Genomic DNA, 18,150 nt, shown 5'->3' on the forward strand with positions numbered 1-18,150 from the left:
CCACGTAACCGATGATTCCTGAAAGGGCGAAATCTGGTTCTTTGTATTCTTTGGATTTATTGCAACTTGGATATACTTATCTCTCCGTGTTCCTGAACTTCTGGAGGAAAAGACAGTCTAACATATAAATCAGAAAACTCAATCCAGATAGGCCCACAAATACATAAGAACTTCATTCTTAAATAGAAAGTAGATCTTCAGACTCCTACTTCCTTTTCCTTATATCCCTTAACTGTGTCATTACTGCATATGGATTATTGACTTTTGCTTTATTTTAGTCTCCTGAATACTTTTCTCTGTAAGATGGCAAATTGTGTGTGTGTGTGTGTGTGTGTGTTTGTGTGTTCTATCACATGTCAAGATAAAATGGGCCAAGGAAGTGTTTTTTTTTTTTTCCCCAAAGCAGCTAAGTCCCTATTTAATTGATATATGGACTTCCCAAGCTTCAGTACCTAATCCCTTGTGCTTTTTATACTCTTTTTCTTGCAGTCTTTATGTCATAGTGTTTAGACACAACACATAGCTCTCCTCTTTCATCTCTTGGCATCCATGGCGCTAAAAAACCCTCCTGGTTTTTGCCTGTCTCCCTTACCACGTCTTCTTAGCAACTTTGTCAGCTCCCTCTCCTCTCTACGAGCTCTTAATGTTGCAGTTCCCTAAAGGCTTGGTCTTCAGTCCTTCTCCCCTCCAGTTGCTCTAGAACCAAGCTCCATCCTGCATTAGGAACCTCACACAGACTGTTGTCTTCTTGAACCACCTGCCCTCCAACTTTCCCCTAGCTGATTCTTCCTCCTCCTTCCCCTCCTGTGCTGGACTCCATGTGCTGGACCATTTGCTTCTCTTCAGACACACCCTGTGCTTTCCCACATCTCTTCTTCATACTTCCGCTCATTCTGTTTTCTGCTCTGTGATGGCCAACTCCATTTTTCATTGCTCAGCGAAAAAGCCATGTTAATTCATGAAAATATCTTATAATCGGTCACCAGAGATTTTTAAAAATTCACATCAGCTGACATATTTCTGTATCAGTCATAGTCCTCTTCACATTTACCTCCTATTATTATTTTTGTATATGTCTTATATCTTCTTGTAGACTATCAGCTCTTCAGAGCAAGGACTTCAACCTCATGTCTTCCACAGAACATACTCCAGGGTCTTCCCTGTAACAGTCACACAGTAAATGTGTACTAGGTCGAAGTAATGAAAATACTCACTGCATAAAGAGAAACATTTACATTGTAGCTCACTAAGGTCCCTCCCTCTCATTTCAAAAGAAATGAGGAGCTGAGTCTCTAGGATTACTACCCATGGCTGATGAGTGCTGTTACTGATGGCGAGTTTGGTAGCTCTGAGTATCTTTATGTCCAGCTCATCAGAGCAAGTGGGCTGCTATAAGTGGTGGAGAGCACCGTCAAACCCTTCTGTCACCTCACCTCTCCAAGCTGAAAATGGAGAGAGCTTCTCTTGCTTTGAGCTTCTTGTTGGTTTTCCGCTTTGCCTACTAATCAGGGCTTTGTTATTTACGTTGTTTTAAAAGACTCATCCAGACATCCTTTCTTCCCTTGTTACTGTTGGGTATTAATTCACTACTGCAGGATACTGGTAAAGATTTCAGAAATTGCAGGGAAGTGTTTCTTTAATCCCTCAAATTTGCTAAGTACTTTATTATAATGGAGATCATAATCTCTTAGTTGGTGGCAGAGATGCAATAGTTACTAGGGATATTTTTCTCTCGCTGCAAAATGATTATATTAAGAAATTCTTGGTCCTTTTTTTTTTTCAAGATTTTATTCAGTTAGCATGCAAGTAGGGGGAAGGGCAGGAGAGAGAGAATCCCAAGCAGTCTCCCCGCCGCCGTGGAGCCCGACACAGGGCTCGGTCTCATAACCCTGAGACTCTGGCCTGAGCTGAAATCAAGATTGGGTGCTCAACTGACTGAGCCACCCAGGTGCCCCACTTTGCCCAGTTTTTTAATCCTTTCCATAGACTATAGGATCCTTAGGAAGTAAATTGATGGCACTGAGTTTACTGTTTTTCATAAGGCATTGAACAGTGCTCAGTTCACTGTGATTCACTTAGTGGCCTCGAGCCTTTATAGGCGAGCCTTGAAAGTCGTTTCATTAGTATTGTGCATGTACCCGTTCATAATTACTATGATGCTCAGATGAGGCTGTGACTGTGGCCTCACCTTGACCATTCAGCATAAATTGCCTGCCCAGCCAGCAAATAAGTGGTTTCAGGGCATAACTGAGAGTGAGCCTTTATGCCCTGAATCTGTACATCTCCTTGGTTTGTTCTATACCAGTCATTAAGGGTCAGTTTCAATCTGCTCAGTGATTTATATTCCCTAATGACTTTGTTTCTATTTTCCTCTACTTTTTTTCACACTGAAAAATACTTGTGTGTGGGACAGCCTCAAGTTTGCAACCTATCTTAGAAACAATAACATTATTAATGTTTCTGTAGAATTTATGACATTGCTTGCTGACAGTTATTGTTTATTAAGTATTCATGGCTTGTAGAGTACTGAGCAACAGAGAGAGTATTCAGGTTCAAGGGCAGAAGATATGTAGCAATGATTCCTCGTACTAAAGGGATATTACTAAATTAAGACGAGAGCTGGTCTTTTCTAATTTGACCTCTGATTGGTAGAAGATGGCATATCCCTGGCTCATTACTCTTCTCTGGCACTGTTTGACATTTATCATGAGTGGGATTAGGGGAGAGACTAGAGGATCTATTTTCTGTGACCATATTAGGAAAGACAGTTTGGAATTATGCAATTGTCCCCTAAATTCTGGGGGAAGGGGAATAAAAACCACAATTTAAAAAAAAAAAACAAAAAACACCATTTAGTGTTAGTCCCAAAATGAACATTTAGCTATAATTCTAAGCATTGTAGAAATTACATTTTATTTCTTGACAGATACCAGTAAGTATTACCCAAACTTTTCAAATACAGACTTTGGGAATCAGCATTTTGCATCTCACCTGCCCTTCCCATCCACCCCCTCTCAAAGAATAGCGTTTGTGCCTACTGACCATGAAGCTCGTGAACCATAGTACGTACTTATAGGCACACAAAGCATATATTCTCTCTAACCAGCATCACTCAAAATGAGGAAAGTAAATTTGTTGTCTTTTCTAGCAAGTCACCAACTAATAAATCGCATTGAGCAGTTTCTGGAAACTAATGAAACACCGTATTTTATGAAGAGCATGGACTGCATTACAGTCTTCCGGGAAGAAGCCATTCAGGTAACGCTAGCTATCCTTGCTTGCCTTCCTCTTCCTAAACGGTTAGCCATCATCACACGGAAGACATACAGCACCCCACAAGTAAGCACAGGCTTTGCAGATCATTGTTCTCACCGTGAATAGCCGTGTTGGCCAAGAGATGCCGAAATGACTAAGTCTTTTTACTATCGCTGTCATTTCTGAGGGGGTATAAAGATGGGTGGGTTGAGTGGGTTGCTTCATCCCTGGGAGTCAGCTTTTTATGACATTAGAGCCAAGGCTGCATGATTCCTCCTTGGGGAACCAGGGAGATTTCCACTGTAGTCTCTGATGACCCACGCATTAAAGGACTGGCTAACTAGTTTAAAGAAATTGATGGAAAATATATATTGGTATAACTATTGAGAAGGATGTAATGAAGATGGGAGTAGGGATCTGGAGTGCCAGGAAAAATCAAGAATGCTGAAAATTAATTACTCAGAACCACACCCTACTTTTGATGTGGGTTTTTTGTTTGTTTTATTAGGAATTTTGAGAAAACACTGTGAAAATCTTCCAAATTATTTCTAGGCTTTTATATGTAAGCTCTAGGCAAGAGTGAACAAGTTTAAATTAGAAAGTATATTTTTAAAGTAGGCGCAGTTGTAGTGTGTGTTCTCATGTGGGTGCTTAGTAAGTATTGGCTGGGTGAGTGAACAAATTAATTCTTGAGTTGTTTAGGTTCTTACAAAGAATGATAAGAAAATGAGAAAACTGTTAAAATTAGAAGATACAGAAGTAGATGATCCAGATGCCCTACAGATAAAGAAAAATATGGGCCAAATTAAGTCAGTAAAAGCCTAAGGATCCTGCAGGTGAAGAAGGATCTGGCAAGTTGGGAAAAGGTGATGAAAATGTATTGCTTTTTCAGCACTGCCCCCATTACATGGGGCACCCAGTAACACTTTTGTGCCCTGTTGTCACCAGCTGAAATTACCAGGTCACTGGATTTCTTAAAAAATAAAAATTTTTAAAAAACAAGAGAAGAGCATCAAAAGAGACTCTGGAGACATATCAGCCGCTCTTAATGCCGCAAACCTGTACAACACACACACACACACACACACACACACACACAAAACAGAGAAAAGGGTTTTATCATTGGGAAATGTGAATAGTGACTGGTCATTTACTCCTGTTAAGGAATTTTTAGTAGTTTTTGGTATTTTTTAAAAAGTCCCTCTCTGTATTTTAGAAGCTGCATACCAACATATTTACAGATGACATAATATGCTTGACATTTGCTTCCAAACAATCCCAAGGTTATGGGGAAAGGTCGGTGTATGGGAAGGCAAAATTGGCTGATTTGACAGTTGTTGAAGCTGGATGTTGGGTATATTGAGAATTCAGGAAACTCTTCTATTTTTGTTTGACTTTGTCCATATTGAAAGTTAAAAAGCACAGCACTGCCCGCCCGCCCCCCCAAAAAAACCGGTGCAGCTCTGAGCAGTGTATACCTTCCACAGATGGAGGGATTTCTGGTTCGCCGCAAACCTAGTTGAAATTTGGAATGCCAGACCAGATCTCCCATTTACCCAAGAAGGACATGATATATTTTTCTTACAAATAATGGTGGATTTGGTATACATAGCGCTTTGTCCTGGGAGTGACGTGTTTCTGTATTTGCTCTGACCTGATGCCCTTCTGCTCCCACACGCCACCCCAGTTTTCAGAGGAGCAGCGCTTTAACGATTTCCTGAGAGCGCTTCGAGAGAAAGTGGAAATGAAACAGTTAAATCACTTCTGGGAAATTGTCGTTCAGGGTAAGGTGTCTTTTATCATTTTCTCCAAATATTTATGCTGTTTTTTTCTAAATCTAAACATAAATTATGTTGTATGGTGTGTTACATGGCAACCTGGTGACTTTCCATGTGGATTTGGGAAAATGCTTAGGATCCAGTGAATGAAAATAACAAGGCTTAGAAGCAAGCTTAATGAACATAAATAAAATGTGATAAATAGTGAACATGTAGGTCCTAACTTAAACTCTGTGCAGCATGACCCATTTCCAAGATGGTACCTTTTCTATTAGTTGGAAGAACCCGCGTGGGCACACACTGCCCCCTTTCTCAGATTCTTAGACCCTTCCATCCTGCCGGACCCACAGCACTAACACTGACCTCACCCACATTTTGCCCTTCTATCACCTTTCGTGAGCATGTTCTTGGGCTTTCCATATCAGCAGACGAGCATCTTCGTGCACCAAAGCAATTCCCTCATTTATTCACAGAGACCAGTGCATACTTAACCTAGAAAGAAGGCAACACACACTCTTTCAGTGTTAGGCTTGATGTTGGATTTCCTTCATGCCTTGTGCCCGGTTTTTTTCACCTGACTTGATTTTCTTTCAGAACCAAGTATAAGATACTACCTATTAAAAATACCTCCTATGAAAACAATGATGTTGAAGATTATGAAACTTTTCACTTGAAGTAGGGCCCTCAGATTAGTTTGAACCTGTCTTTCTGGGCAAACTCTGTAAAAAGGAGTTGCATATCTGTCTATCCAGCTTCTAAGGGGCAGCGTTTCATCACTCAGGCAACTATTTCCCTGACAGTTAATTTTTCAGCCCTTTAACTTCTACACTGGGGAGCAAAAGCAATTAGAATAGGTGGTGAATGGGACTTACTCAAATCACTCTGGTGTCTCTGCTGCCAGCCTAGTAGATGAAGGAGATTGGTTTTGGTATTTATTGATTGCCTCCAGCATATTGTTGGCTGAAAGGAAACTTACAGGACATACACAAGGTATGCATTTTCTGAGAGCTTCTATCCTATTGAGAGAATACACATGACCTGTGCCATTTCTAGGTACAAATAGATGTTAAATGTATAGGCTTTTCTGAAAGTGTATCATGCATCAGCCATTTGAGGCAGAAGAAAATAGGAAGAAGAGAAAACTAAAGGGTAGATTTTCTATCCTTGATTTGCTCTCACTGAGCTAAAATTGATGTATGTGCTAAATGATAGACATAACCATTGTGAGAGCATGTTTCCTCCCAACCTGGGGCCTCTTGCCATTCCATCAGTAGCTGGTAACATTACTAGAAGTCAAAATGTCTGCAGATTCCTATATTGGGTATCTAATGGGTTTGGGCCAAAGTATATAGTCGTTCACTTATTTATTTACTAAGCTTGTCCATGCCTACATTGATGGGAATTGAAAGATGAATAAAACCCATTCCCTGCCCTTGAGAAAAGTATGGTCCGTTAGGAGAGAGAACATGTGTACACGTAGTTTATACAAGGTAAGATATGATGACAGCCATTTCAAAGGCATAAACAAAGTGAGCTAAAAACTCTGAAGGAGAGATTTAATCAGGGAAGACTTCATGCAGCAGGTAGCACTTGAGATGTGGCCTTCATTTTACAGAGGCTAAGTAGGAAACAGGATAATATAAGATGGCAGGAACAGTGTGCGTTAAATGCCTTTACAGACTTCATTTCTATAGAGAAGAGCACCTGTGGAGTTTTAAAAATCTCTAATGGGAAGATTGGGGGGGGCGGTGTGATGGAGAGGAAGGTACGATCAGGATTGATTCTTTGCACTGAGATTTCACTCTGTGAATTACTTTTTAGATGGAATTACTCTGATCACCAAAGATGAAGCCCCTGGAAGTTCCGTCACAGCTGAGGAAGCCAAAAAGGTATTGCAGAATAACGCCATCTTTAGATGAAGTATTGTAACGAATATTATTTTCTTGATGCCCGTTCCTCCTTAAAAATTTTAAGTTTTAAGAGTAACTGAACTAGTGTACTCCCAGCATTCTTAATTGACCAATTGGCCAGTTCCTTTTCCTTCAACTGCAGTGTTTTTGTAGGAGAAATTGTAAACTCCCTCAGTCTTCCAAAGACTGCGGTCCTGTTTCTAGAACTAACCCGGAACCAGTGTCATTAGCTCTAGAGTTCCTGAAGTCCTTAGTGCATACCAAGCATAGCCGAGACCTTGGTAAAGGCTGTTAAATCCAGGTAGTCCAGTGATTCCCACAAGGCCACACTTCAGTCACCTGGGGAGCTGTCATTTAAGAAGTACTGATGACCAGGTCCCGCCCCCAAAGATTCTGGTAGTCCAAAATGGAGTTCTGGGGGCAGGGTTTGAGTTCTTAGAGCCCCTCAGGTGATTATAATGTTAAGCAAGATAAAGATACCCTCGTATTCCAGAGTAAGGCACGTCCACAGGTGCGTTTAGTAAGACTCATGTATTGACACAAGTAGACCAAGGTCTTCCTGTCTGAACCGGATTCAGCTGTGAGTCAAGTACATGTGGCTATTGAGTTTAGTGATCTTTCATTATACCTCAGGTTTGTGATGACAGTTAAATAAAATAGAGTACCTCAAGAGTGTATGGTTCAGGTGCCTGGGTGGCTCAGTCGTGAGACATCTGCCTTCAGCTCAGGTCATGATCCCAGGGTCCTGGAATCGAGCCCCACATCAGGCTCCCTGCTCAGCGAGAAGTCTGCTTCTCCTTCTCCCACTCCCCCTGCTTGTGTTCCCTCTCTCGCTGTGTCTCTCTCCGTCAAATAAATACATAAAATCTTAAAATAAGTATATGGTTCATAACACTGAGCTTCAGGTACGGTTTCTAACTGAGCCTGTCCTACTGGGACAGCGCCCAGCAGCTGTCAGTCACGGGCTAAAGCCTCAGCCGTCTGCTAGGCATTGTGCTGAGTAATAAGACAACACTCCTGCCCTCTAGAAACTCACTGTAGGCTTGCAGAGGAAGATAACGGAGATTCAAAAACTTAACTATACACATGCTCTCGGAGAGTTTGGTCTGGGCTGGCGGACAGGAGTCTGTTAAGGGAGTGAGGGAATGGCAGGAACAAGGCTAGAAGTATTCAGCTTAGGGCGAAATTCAGGCCACATTTAAAAATGCCTTATAGTTTCAACTCAAAAAGGCATTTGGCAGAAACCATAGTATTTTTTTGGGAAAGAAGTTAGATTATATGAGAATTTATATTAACTATACTTTGCCTGGCAGAACCATTTTGTTAAAGAACATATATGGTCCCTGCTTTCAGGAAGTAAAATCCTGGAATTTTAGAAGCACACACTAACATGCTGATGATTGTCTCAAAAAGGGCTCCACTGTGTCTGTACCCTCTCCTACCAGTCAGGGCTATAAATATATCAGTACTCGAGAGGATGTCATTTAACTGCTTGATTTTATTTGTTTGTTACTTCATACAATGGCATGATAATATTTCCCCTTGGAACTGGAGTGTATCATTCAGTGCTCTCCAGAGGGAAAGAACCAATAGACTATATATATGGATATGTGTGTGTGTGTGTGTGTGTGTGTGTGTGAGTGGGTTGGGAAGAGATTTATTTATTTTAAAGAATTGGCTCGTGAAATTGTAGAGACTGGCAAATCTGAAATTCGTAAGACAGGCCAGCAGGCTAGAAATTCAGGCAAGATTTCCATGGTACAGTCCTGAGGCAGGTTTCCTTCAGCTGATTGAATGAGGCCCACCAATATGACCAAGGGTAATCTTCACTTCATATCAGCTGATTGTAAATGTTAATCATATCTACAGAATACCTTCACAGCAACATCCAGACTAGGGTTTAGCACCATAATTGGGCACTGTGGTCCAAGCCAGGTGGACACATAAAATTAACCATCACTTAGCATGAAGGCTTATCAGTCAGCTTTTGCTAAACAAGTAAAATAAGTCAAGACAAATAATTTAATTTATTTTTAATTTTTTAAAAAGATTTTATTTATTTGAGAGAGAAAGAGAGCTCAAGCAGGGAGAGGCGCAGACTCCCCAGTGAGCTTTGAGCCCGATGTGGGGCTCGATCCCAGGACCATGAGATCATGACCTGAGCTGAAGGCAGTCGCCTCAACTGATTGAGCCACTCACTTGCCCTCGTCATTATTGCATTTAAAAAACTGTCACCGAGGTGAGAGTTAAGTACATGTTATTGTTATTGAAGGAAGATGAGAGCAACGATCTAAAAAAGGTTGTATTTTTCCTCTCGGCAGTATAGTGCACCTTAACCAAAGGTGTCATAGCTAAATGAGTCCAGAATAGTAGAGAGGCAAGAAATCTAAGAAGGGATGACGTGCTTCTTGCAAATTGTCTGAGGCTTGTTCTGTGCTGCAAAGGCAATGTCTTCTTTGGACTTGAGGACATAGAGCCTAACCGTGGGGAATTGTGCTGTCCATTCAGCCGCAGAGAGGACTTTGAGTTAATGACGAGGTTTGGGGTGGTGTCCTTGAGTGGTTCCAGTGTCAGCGGCACTGATTTCAGTTGGTCGTAATTGAAGACAGCTCTGAGAACTTGTCATCTTTCTTCTTTCCAAAACATTTATTTTGTTTTTCAGGGGGGAGACATAATCCTTTGTATCAAAAATGTTTTTAACTGGCACTGTAGGTTTTTGGAGTGAAGTGTGGAAGAGAGTGTGCACATGTCGGGGGTGATGGGGAGAATCATGGAGGGGGGTGAGTCTGGCTTACCATGTGGTTTCCAGGAGAGAGGACACACCTTAGCCCGCTCAGGGAGGGGAGTCCGTTCTGACAGTGCACTGCAGAAGATCGCCTTCAAAGGAGGCGTTTGTCAAGTTTGGTCGATCCCCATAAAATCAGTTACGGAAACCTGACTATAATCGAGTTGAAGAGCAGTACTCACAGCCCATTTCAAGTCTTCCAAGACACTTCCGTAAGTTCTTTAAAGTTAGCAAGCTGTCAAATTATCTGTATTAAATGTTGATGATTTGAAAGGAAATAATTATCCAGAGATGTCCATTTTAAATGAAAATTAGATCATAACTTTACCCTTGCACCTCTTAAGGAGGGCCATTTGTCTTTGGTGTATTCTAGAAAATAGAATTTATGACTCTGAGAAAATAGATTTTATGACTCTGAGAAATCTAGGTAAGTCAGTCCTGCTACAGAAATAGAAATTTCTTCCACAACGTAAGTTTTAAATAGCCACTTTCTTTTAAATTCACTGACCGCTCTCATTTCATTTTGAAGCCTGGACATAACCATGATGCCATTTTCACATTTTTTTTTTTAAGATTTTATTTATTTGACAGAGAGACATCACAAGTAGGCAGAGAGGCAGGCAAAGAGAGAGAGAGAGAGAGAGAGAGAGGAAAGCCGGCTCTCCGCTCGGCAGAGATGTGGGACTCGATCCCAAGACCCTGGGATCATGACCTGAACCGAAGGCAGCGGCTTAACCCACTGAGCCACCCAGGTGCCCCAAGAAGAGGCTGATTCATCATTTGAAGTTTATCTCCTTCATCAAAGAATTTTTTCTTTCCTTTTTAAAATAAGTTTCTTCTTGCTAACCTGTGTTAGAATTAGGACAGTGACTCTCAACCAAGAATGATCACACAGGGGCTGCTACTGACTCCTAGTGACCAGAAGCCAGGGATATTGGGAAACCGAACAGCCCCCACATCAAGAATTACCTGGCCCAATATGCTGATAATGATGTTAGGAAGCCCTGGGTTAGAAGAATTAAAACAAGCCAGATCCTTAACTCAGGCAGAGGAAATTGGCTTAGCTGTATATAATTTTATTCAGCTGGAAAGAATTCTAATGATCTTCTAAAGGAGTTTTTATTTTTAAAACTAAAGCTTACAGGGGAGCCTGATCTCTGAAACAGAGAAAGGGGCTGTTCCTCAGTCGGTGGGTGGTGGGAGCGGCGGGGTGGGATTACCCAGGAACAGAACCTGAAAAACACTGATCTAGTCCAAGCTCCTTATTTTGCAGATGAAGAAATTGAGGGCCCCGAGAAAGAAAATAACATGGCTGAGATCTCTTAGTAAGTCCCTGGCGAGGAGTCTTGTTCTAGGACTGACCCCGGGTCCTCCATTCTTTTTACTCCATAGTAATAGCACAGAGGGGAGAGAGGACCAGCCTTGTGGTTTTGTCGTATTGTACCTCACAGGATCCCAAGGGGCCAAGCTGTATCTAAATAATCATTTGATTTGAACTTGGAAGGGGGGCAGGTATCTTTGTAGCACCTGTTTTCCTGGTGGCTACCCAGTCTGGCCTTCTTTATTGTTGTTGGCATTGATTTTCCCCCGCAGCCTCATAGGTGATAGGAGTTTAGCAGTCTGGTCATTTTACAGACTCCATCTAGAGAGGTGACGTTGACTTGCAGTGTCTCCTGGCAAGTTGATGGCTGGCAGAATTGACTAGAATCAAGAGCCCTGCCGTTGTAGGACAGTCCTCCTCCTGCCACACCGTGATGCCACCTCTCCGTGCCTCCACCTTAGAACGCTACCAGCCACATCTACACACAGGAAAGATGCTCGGGGTCCCTCTCGCAGGAGTGCACCCGGCTTTCAGTGTGTGAGTTTGTAAGAGATCTTCCAAGTCTTGTGAGGGTTACAACATAAAGTTTAAGAATCATTTCTTGAGATCAGTTTTCTTTAACTACTGTCTTCCGTTGACTTCATATTTTTTCTTTGCTCTTTTCCACTTTCCTTCTCTGCCGTAAATCTGGTGGAGTTGTTCTGTATGCTAATTCAAGGAAAAGCAATAAGGAAAGTACCACAATTTTACCTCATATTTGTTTAGAGCTTGATACTTTTTTAAAATTTAATTTAATGTTTTGTGTGCATATTCCAGAATTCATTGTTTATGTACCTCACCCAGTGCTTTTAATATACAATTTTATAAAAATACTGTTGAGGTAGAACATAACATGCAGTAAATGCATGGATCTCAACTGTGTAACCTGGTAAAGCCCACGGCTGTGGGCGTCCGTCACCCAGATCGAAATACAGAATATTTACGTCTTTCTGGAAGCCTCCCTGTTCCCTTCACAGTGAGGAGCCCCAGCCCCCGAGGTTACCACTCTTCTGGCACCTGTCACTGGAGAGCAGTTTTGCCTATCCTTAACTTTATTCTTCCATGATGTTAGAGTTGTTCTTTCTGTATTATGACTATAGACTATTCCCTTTTATGGTTATACCACAATGTATTTATGCATTCTTCTGATAATGGGCATTTGATGGTTTCCACACTTTGGCAATTATGAGTAAAAATGCTGTAGATACTTTTTAAAAGATTTATTTATCTGTTTTAGAGAGACAGGGAGAAAGAGAGCAGGGGAAGGGGCAGGAAGAGAGAGGGAGAGAGAATCTCAAGCAGATTCCCGCTGAGGTCGGAGTCTAACATAGTGCTCAGTCCCATGACCCTGAGATCATGACCTGAGCCAAAATCAGGAGTCGGACACCTCACTGACTTAGCCACCCAGGTGCCACTAAAAATGCTATGGACATTCTTGCACCTGTCATTTGGTGGACATGTATTGGGCATTTTCCTAGGAATTGGAATATACAATCTACAATATGACAAAGCAAGTTTGCATACTTTATTTCGTCTGAGACTCGCTATAACCCCATGCGATAGGGTGAGTAGTAGTCGTCTTATTTTGTTAATTATAGAAAGGTCAAGCAGCTTGCCCAGGGTTACTGAGGAACTAACACAGCTAAGGTTAGGGTTTTGTTCTCCTACACTAAGTTGTAGGATTTCTCTCCTATGCAATGCTGCCTTTATAACACTGAACATTGAACTCAGATGTATGTCCTTTTTAGACAAAATACATGCAAACAGACTTGTCCTTCCTGATGCTTTTATATGTCTGAATTATGGGTGAGTCTTTGGAATCACCTGATAGTGTCAGAGTCAGCCCAGTGGAAGCCATGTGATTTTAATTTGGGATTGGTAACGATCTGAGCATGAGGTGATTGTTAGTTTTTAGTCTTCTGGAGGGATTAGATGGAAATTTCTATACAGGTGTTATAGAAATTTAGTTTCTCTGCTTGTATCCAGGATCGTACTTTAGTGTGCTTGCAAAGTAATAGTTCATCCATTTTATAAAGCTCTCCAAGTAAGGACACTCTTTCTTGGTAACCCCAAGTAAATCCTGATGGTTTGAGGAAGGAGGAGTGTGTCACACAAGTGTCCTTTCTGTTTGTTCTCGACTTCTGAGCATTGCAGAGGGAAAGAACACAAGAGAAGATGAGAACTGGCTCCTGCCCCTTCCTGCTGCATTCAGAGAATCTGCTGCTTTTATTGAGAAAGCAGGCCAGCCACTGAATTCTCTGCTGTATCTCTAGCTTCCCGTCACACTGCACAGCCTGCAAATTACTTGCAGTTAAAAACTGATGAAGAGGAGTGATATGTGTAAGGGATCAGCCTTGCCTGGGGCTTTGAGGAGATAACGGATGGCAGCCCAGCTCTTAGCCATCATTTGCTTACACAGAAGTACAGAGCAGATCTGCCAGGAAAATCACTTGCAGATGTTTAGAACTTGATGGAAGTGAGAGTTTGCCTGCTGCTGCTCCTGCCTTCCTAGGACCTTAGCCTAGTCTCCAGTATGTGCCATTGTGTTTAACTGTATGTAGCACGGTCACACTGTGCAGACGGCCCTGTCCTCATTCATCTGGCAGCTGGGAAAGGGGCTGTGCGGTGAGGAGGGGATGGAGTTGGGGGCTTGTAGAGGCTGTGTGCCAGGAAACATTAGGGATTTCCTGGATTGGGACCTACCATGCCTCCTCTTACCAGCGATGATAAAGGATGTGGTGGACGGCAGAACTGCCGAGCCCAGGGAGTTTGTCGGTCTTCAGAAGGTGCTCAGGGGGTTAAAGCCTCCGCCTTCGGCTCAGGTCATAATCCCAGGGTCCTGGGATCGAGCCCCACATCGGGCTCTCTGCTGGGCAGGGAACCTGCTTCCTCCTCTCTCTCTGCCTGTCTCTCTGCCTACTTGTGATCTGTCTGTCAAATAAATAAATAAATAATCTTAAAAAAAAAAAAGAACAAAGTAAAACCACTTTTATTAATGATAATTAGGATCACAATCTAGAGTTTCCTAGATATCTTGGAATCTAGGCTAGAACCAGAGTTTAATCTCTAGACATACACCACATGCAAATACATGTGTGAATAATTTATCTGTACTTGGCCTTCAGATATCTTTATTAATCATCAGCCAAAGTAAATAAATAGGATTAATGATACAGAAGCTCCTTTACAGTTCTGTTGCTGACTAGACCTCTCCACCCCCCTTGCTCGCCTTTCCTGCCTCTCATACCATTCATTCCTAGTGTTGGGCATGGTCCAATTTAAGGTCATCAAGGGCTATGGAGAGATCCATAAATGTCCTTAGAAGAAGGTTAATTCCTTGCTCTCTCAGTCAAAACTGTAGTTAATGAATGGTGAGGTAGTTTTGACTGAGGGAAAACAAAGTCCAGGAGGGAGGTTGAGTCAAAAGCAAACTGTTACGGCCATGTCCACGGTTCCAATTCTGCCAGTACAGCCTCTACTGTCACCTCTTGTTCCCTGTGTGTGAGTTTCTGGACACGAGGGACAGAAGGCCCTGCAGCACTGGCTTCCTGAGACTTGTGGCACTCGAGCCTAATGATTAGGAGAGAGTTGAGTTCACGGTTCATCAGAGACATATTTTAACCTATTTGAGGTTTCAGAGGCCTCAGTGGTGTCCATTGTATCATAACAGGAATGTACAGGGAAGGCAGTTCTTGCCATGTTTTCATGCTGAGGTAGCGAGTGGAACTACACCTTTCCATCCTGGGTGGAGGCAGCTGTGGGGGAGCAGAGGGGGCTGGGGGGGCTGGAAAGCTGGCTCACTGTGTGCACGCTCCGTGCACATGGACCCTGAGGAATGCTGACGGGGAGCAGGATGCCCCCCCTTCCAGCTCACCCCTTTAAAAACACTCCTTCAGGTTTGGCTCTGCTGCCATTTCAGATAAGATACCGGAAGGTAGATCACCTTCGGGTGTTAGATAAGTCGCTCACAAAAACCTAGCTCTTATATGCAGTGACTACATGCCTTGAGGAAAGGAGACCCCACTGCTATTTCCTGGAGGGACAGGACAGAGAGCAGAAGTGTTCAGATGATTTTCAAGGGCACCCAGTACCCTTTCAAAACCTGAAATTCATCCCTAGATCCTTGCAAACTTCAATTCAAGGCCCTTGCTTTTCTGCATATCTGCTCTTTAGAAGCTCCAGGTCTTGAATACTAATGCTGAGCAGAAGCATGCACTAGAAACTTCCTCATCCACCTTCCTTTTCATATATTTCCTAACACTATTTGAAGGATTTCCAGAAAAGGAATTGTCCAACCTCCTAAGAGCTCCCCCATTTTTGTGTTTCACATCATTTACAGGAAGTCCTTCCTTTTGTCCTCGGTAGAGTTGAGGAATGAGATTCTAATTGCTGAGTTCAAACACTTGATTCTTAGCCTCCTTTCAGGAGAGACCAAGACATACTGGTTTGGGGAGTCTGGTTGTGTTCCTAACCCTAATGAGCACACATATCCCCTGTGGAAGCAGAAATGGGAATATTGGGTGTCCTCTGCACCTGGTATGGGCCCTCCATGGGGTCACTGCCTTGGCGAGCCATGTTGTTTTCTCCCTCTTCACAAGAGGGAGTGGGTGACTCATTTGGTGACGAGTGAGTGTGGGCTATTCAACTTCAAAATCCTTCCTCTCCTCCAGGGCCAGAGGAAGGCGTGGTTTCTTTGAAGCCATTGCAGTGACACTTTGGGGATGAGTGGTCCTTCTTAGATCTGCCTGTGGCGCTGCTAGGAGACAGTGCCCTCCATCCAAAGAGGCAAAAATGTCACTGTGGTGTCCCTGACTTTCTTTTCACAGTTCCTGGAGCCTAAAGAAAATCCAAAAGGAGACACAGCAGCCGTATTTGCAGAAGGTGGTGACGTGGATGATTTAGTAAGTGCTTTTAATACATACCAGGTGTTCTCTGGATTGACATCGCCCGAGCCATAAACACAGCCACAGCGCTGCTTACCGTGGACTTGTTTCTTGTTTGGGTTTTAATTGCTGACACACCAGAAGCTCCCTCCACTATTATTTATTGCCATTATAAATTTAATCAGATAGGTAATTTCATAATGGAAATTCCTGTGCTCTCTGGTTTCGCTTATATTGTTCGTTCAGCTTAATCCTCTCCTGTGAAGGACTGGAAAGAGCTGGCGAGGCCATTCCTTTAGTAGCAGAATGTCATAATTTACTGAAATTGCTCTCAACCCAAATAAGCAATACAACATGCAGTTTGTGTGGGTTGACAAATAAAAACAGCCTTTCAGAAGCCTAATTCTTGAATGTTCTCAATTAACTTAATGTAAACAAAATTGGCTGATAGGCATTTGGGGGTTTCTGGACCTTCTCACGCCACATCTGGGTGCCTGGGAGGCAGTGTAAGTGTTGGCTTTGTATCCATCTTTCACTGGTGGAGACGTCCTGCCTATAGGCCTCACGTGACAGCTGATTCCAGTAAACACTCTCAGTCCTTCTGTGGAGAAATCCTTAGCTGGTAATGAGAGACTTGGTATTTAATGCCTACGATAGGTAGCAGCGAGTCGGTGCGCAAGCCCAGCTCTGGCACTGGTGAGGACAGCCATTGCTGTTAAGTGGTCTCCCACCGGAGAGGCAGTGGTCCAGCGTTGGCTCCTTTCTCAAAGTGTTGTTTTTGTTCACAGCTGGACTTGATCTAGGTCGTGGCTGCGTGGGGAATCTACGAGAGTTGCCATCGCTATCACGCTGGGAGCTCTGTCCAGAGGAAGCCCTTCAAGGGGAACGGGAAGCTCTGGAGATGGTCCCCATAGGTCATGTGGAAGTGACTCTCCTAATTCTCTGGAATGAATATTTACATATATAAGGGATAATTTCAATCCCATACACGTTTATAAAGAATCCTTGTTATTTTCTCATCGGTGTATTATTTCTTTTGTGGTCTTTATTGATCTCAGTGTATAATGCCCGTACTTTGAAGTTTCTGGAAAATGGATTTCCTCCTCACCTGGTATGTTGGTGAGGATTGCGGCCCCCATGAAGCTGTCTTGTCCACAGCTATGGCATGTCACTGGTGAGTTCCTCAGTTCTCCCCCAGAGGTGGAGTCCTCGGTCGGATCCTCCAGCGGCAGTGACAACGGTGCTGATCCAACGGTGCCATTAGTTTCTTACCAGCAGAAGGGTGGGTTTGGGAAATCATGGCTAAGGGCTGGCTCTCTCTTTTTCTTTAAGCCTTTGAGTCCCCACATTACATCAGCTGTGTGTATAGGTGGTTTCCTTAAGCAGGGCGGGAGGGGGGAGCACCACTTTCCCACGTGTTGAGCTGTGGCAGTGCTCTCATGGAGAAACGACAGCCTTTTGGCCCAGCCTCTGACATATCAGCAAACCCTAAAAAAGAAAAGAAAACAAAATGCAGAGGTTCACCCCCCTAGTTAGGATTTTATCATTTCATTACTGCCTACTTACCAGTCTCACAGAGAGAAAGTATGGTTGTGTTCTTCCTTTCTTCTTCCTTACTTTCCCATTCTTTTCCATTTCTACCTGAGTCTCTTTTCCACTCTGTCTGGATGATGTTTCCTTTCTTAAAATAAGAAAATAGCAAAACCCCTCTTTGTCCCCCCAGACCTCATTCCTTCCCTGAGTTCTAACTCCTTCCTTGGTATCCCAAACTCCACGGTGCCCTGTCTCCCTTATCCTCTGCACCCCTGTAAACGGTCACTGCTTCCCTTCATTTTGCAAAGGTTATATTAAAGGTATAAATGGCTGGATATAAGTATAAATAAATGGTTGTCACTCATTATGAATCATCTGCGAAAGAATTTTTCAATGCTGTGCTGGGAATTAGAGACCCTCTATGCATTGCTTAAAAACAACCCTCCACAACAGAACATTGTTTAGTCAGCGGAGTTGAGAGAGGAGTGGTTCACTTGCACCTCTAGGACACCCCCTCAATACTGTGCACACCTTAGCCAGTCTTTTTTTTTTTTAAGATTTTATTTATTTATTTGAGAACACAAGCAAGGGGAGAGGGAGAGGGAGAAGCAGGCTCCCCGCTGAGCAAGGAGCCTGATGAGGGGCT

At 42.9% G+C, this 18,150-nt stretch overlaps 1 protein-coding gene across 1 annotated transcript in view; it reads left to right on the forward strand.

Moving 5' to 3' along the window:
- Window positions 1-16,990, forward strand: part of XRCC5 (X-ray repair cross complementing 5) — an 87,025-nt gene extending 70,035 nt beyond the window's left edge. The window contains exons 17-21 of the mRNA XM_044241568.1: window positions 3,149-3,258; window positions 4,943-5,039; window positions 6,855-6,922; window positions 15,915-15,989; window positions 16,760-16,990. Coding sequence (XP_044097503.1) covers window positions 3,149-3,258; window positions 4,943-5,039; window positions 6,855-6,922; window positions 15,915-15,989; window positions 16,760-16,774 — 365 coding nt within the window. The 3' untranslated portion in view covers window positions 16,775-16,990. The remainder of the gene's footprint in view (window positions 1-3,148; window positions 3,259-4,942; window positions 5,040-6,854; window positions 6,923-15,914; window positions 15,990-16,759) is intronic.
- The last annotated feature ends 1,160 nt before the right edge of the window (window positions 16,991-18,150 follow it).

This window comes from Neovison vison, chromosome 3 (genome assembly GCF_020171115.1).
Source record: "Neovison vison isolate M4711 chromosome 3, ASM_NN_V1, whole genome shotgun sequence".
Classification (NCBI taxonomy): Eukaryota; Metazoa; Chordata; class Mammalia; order Carnivora; family Mustelidae; genus Neogale; species Neogale vison.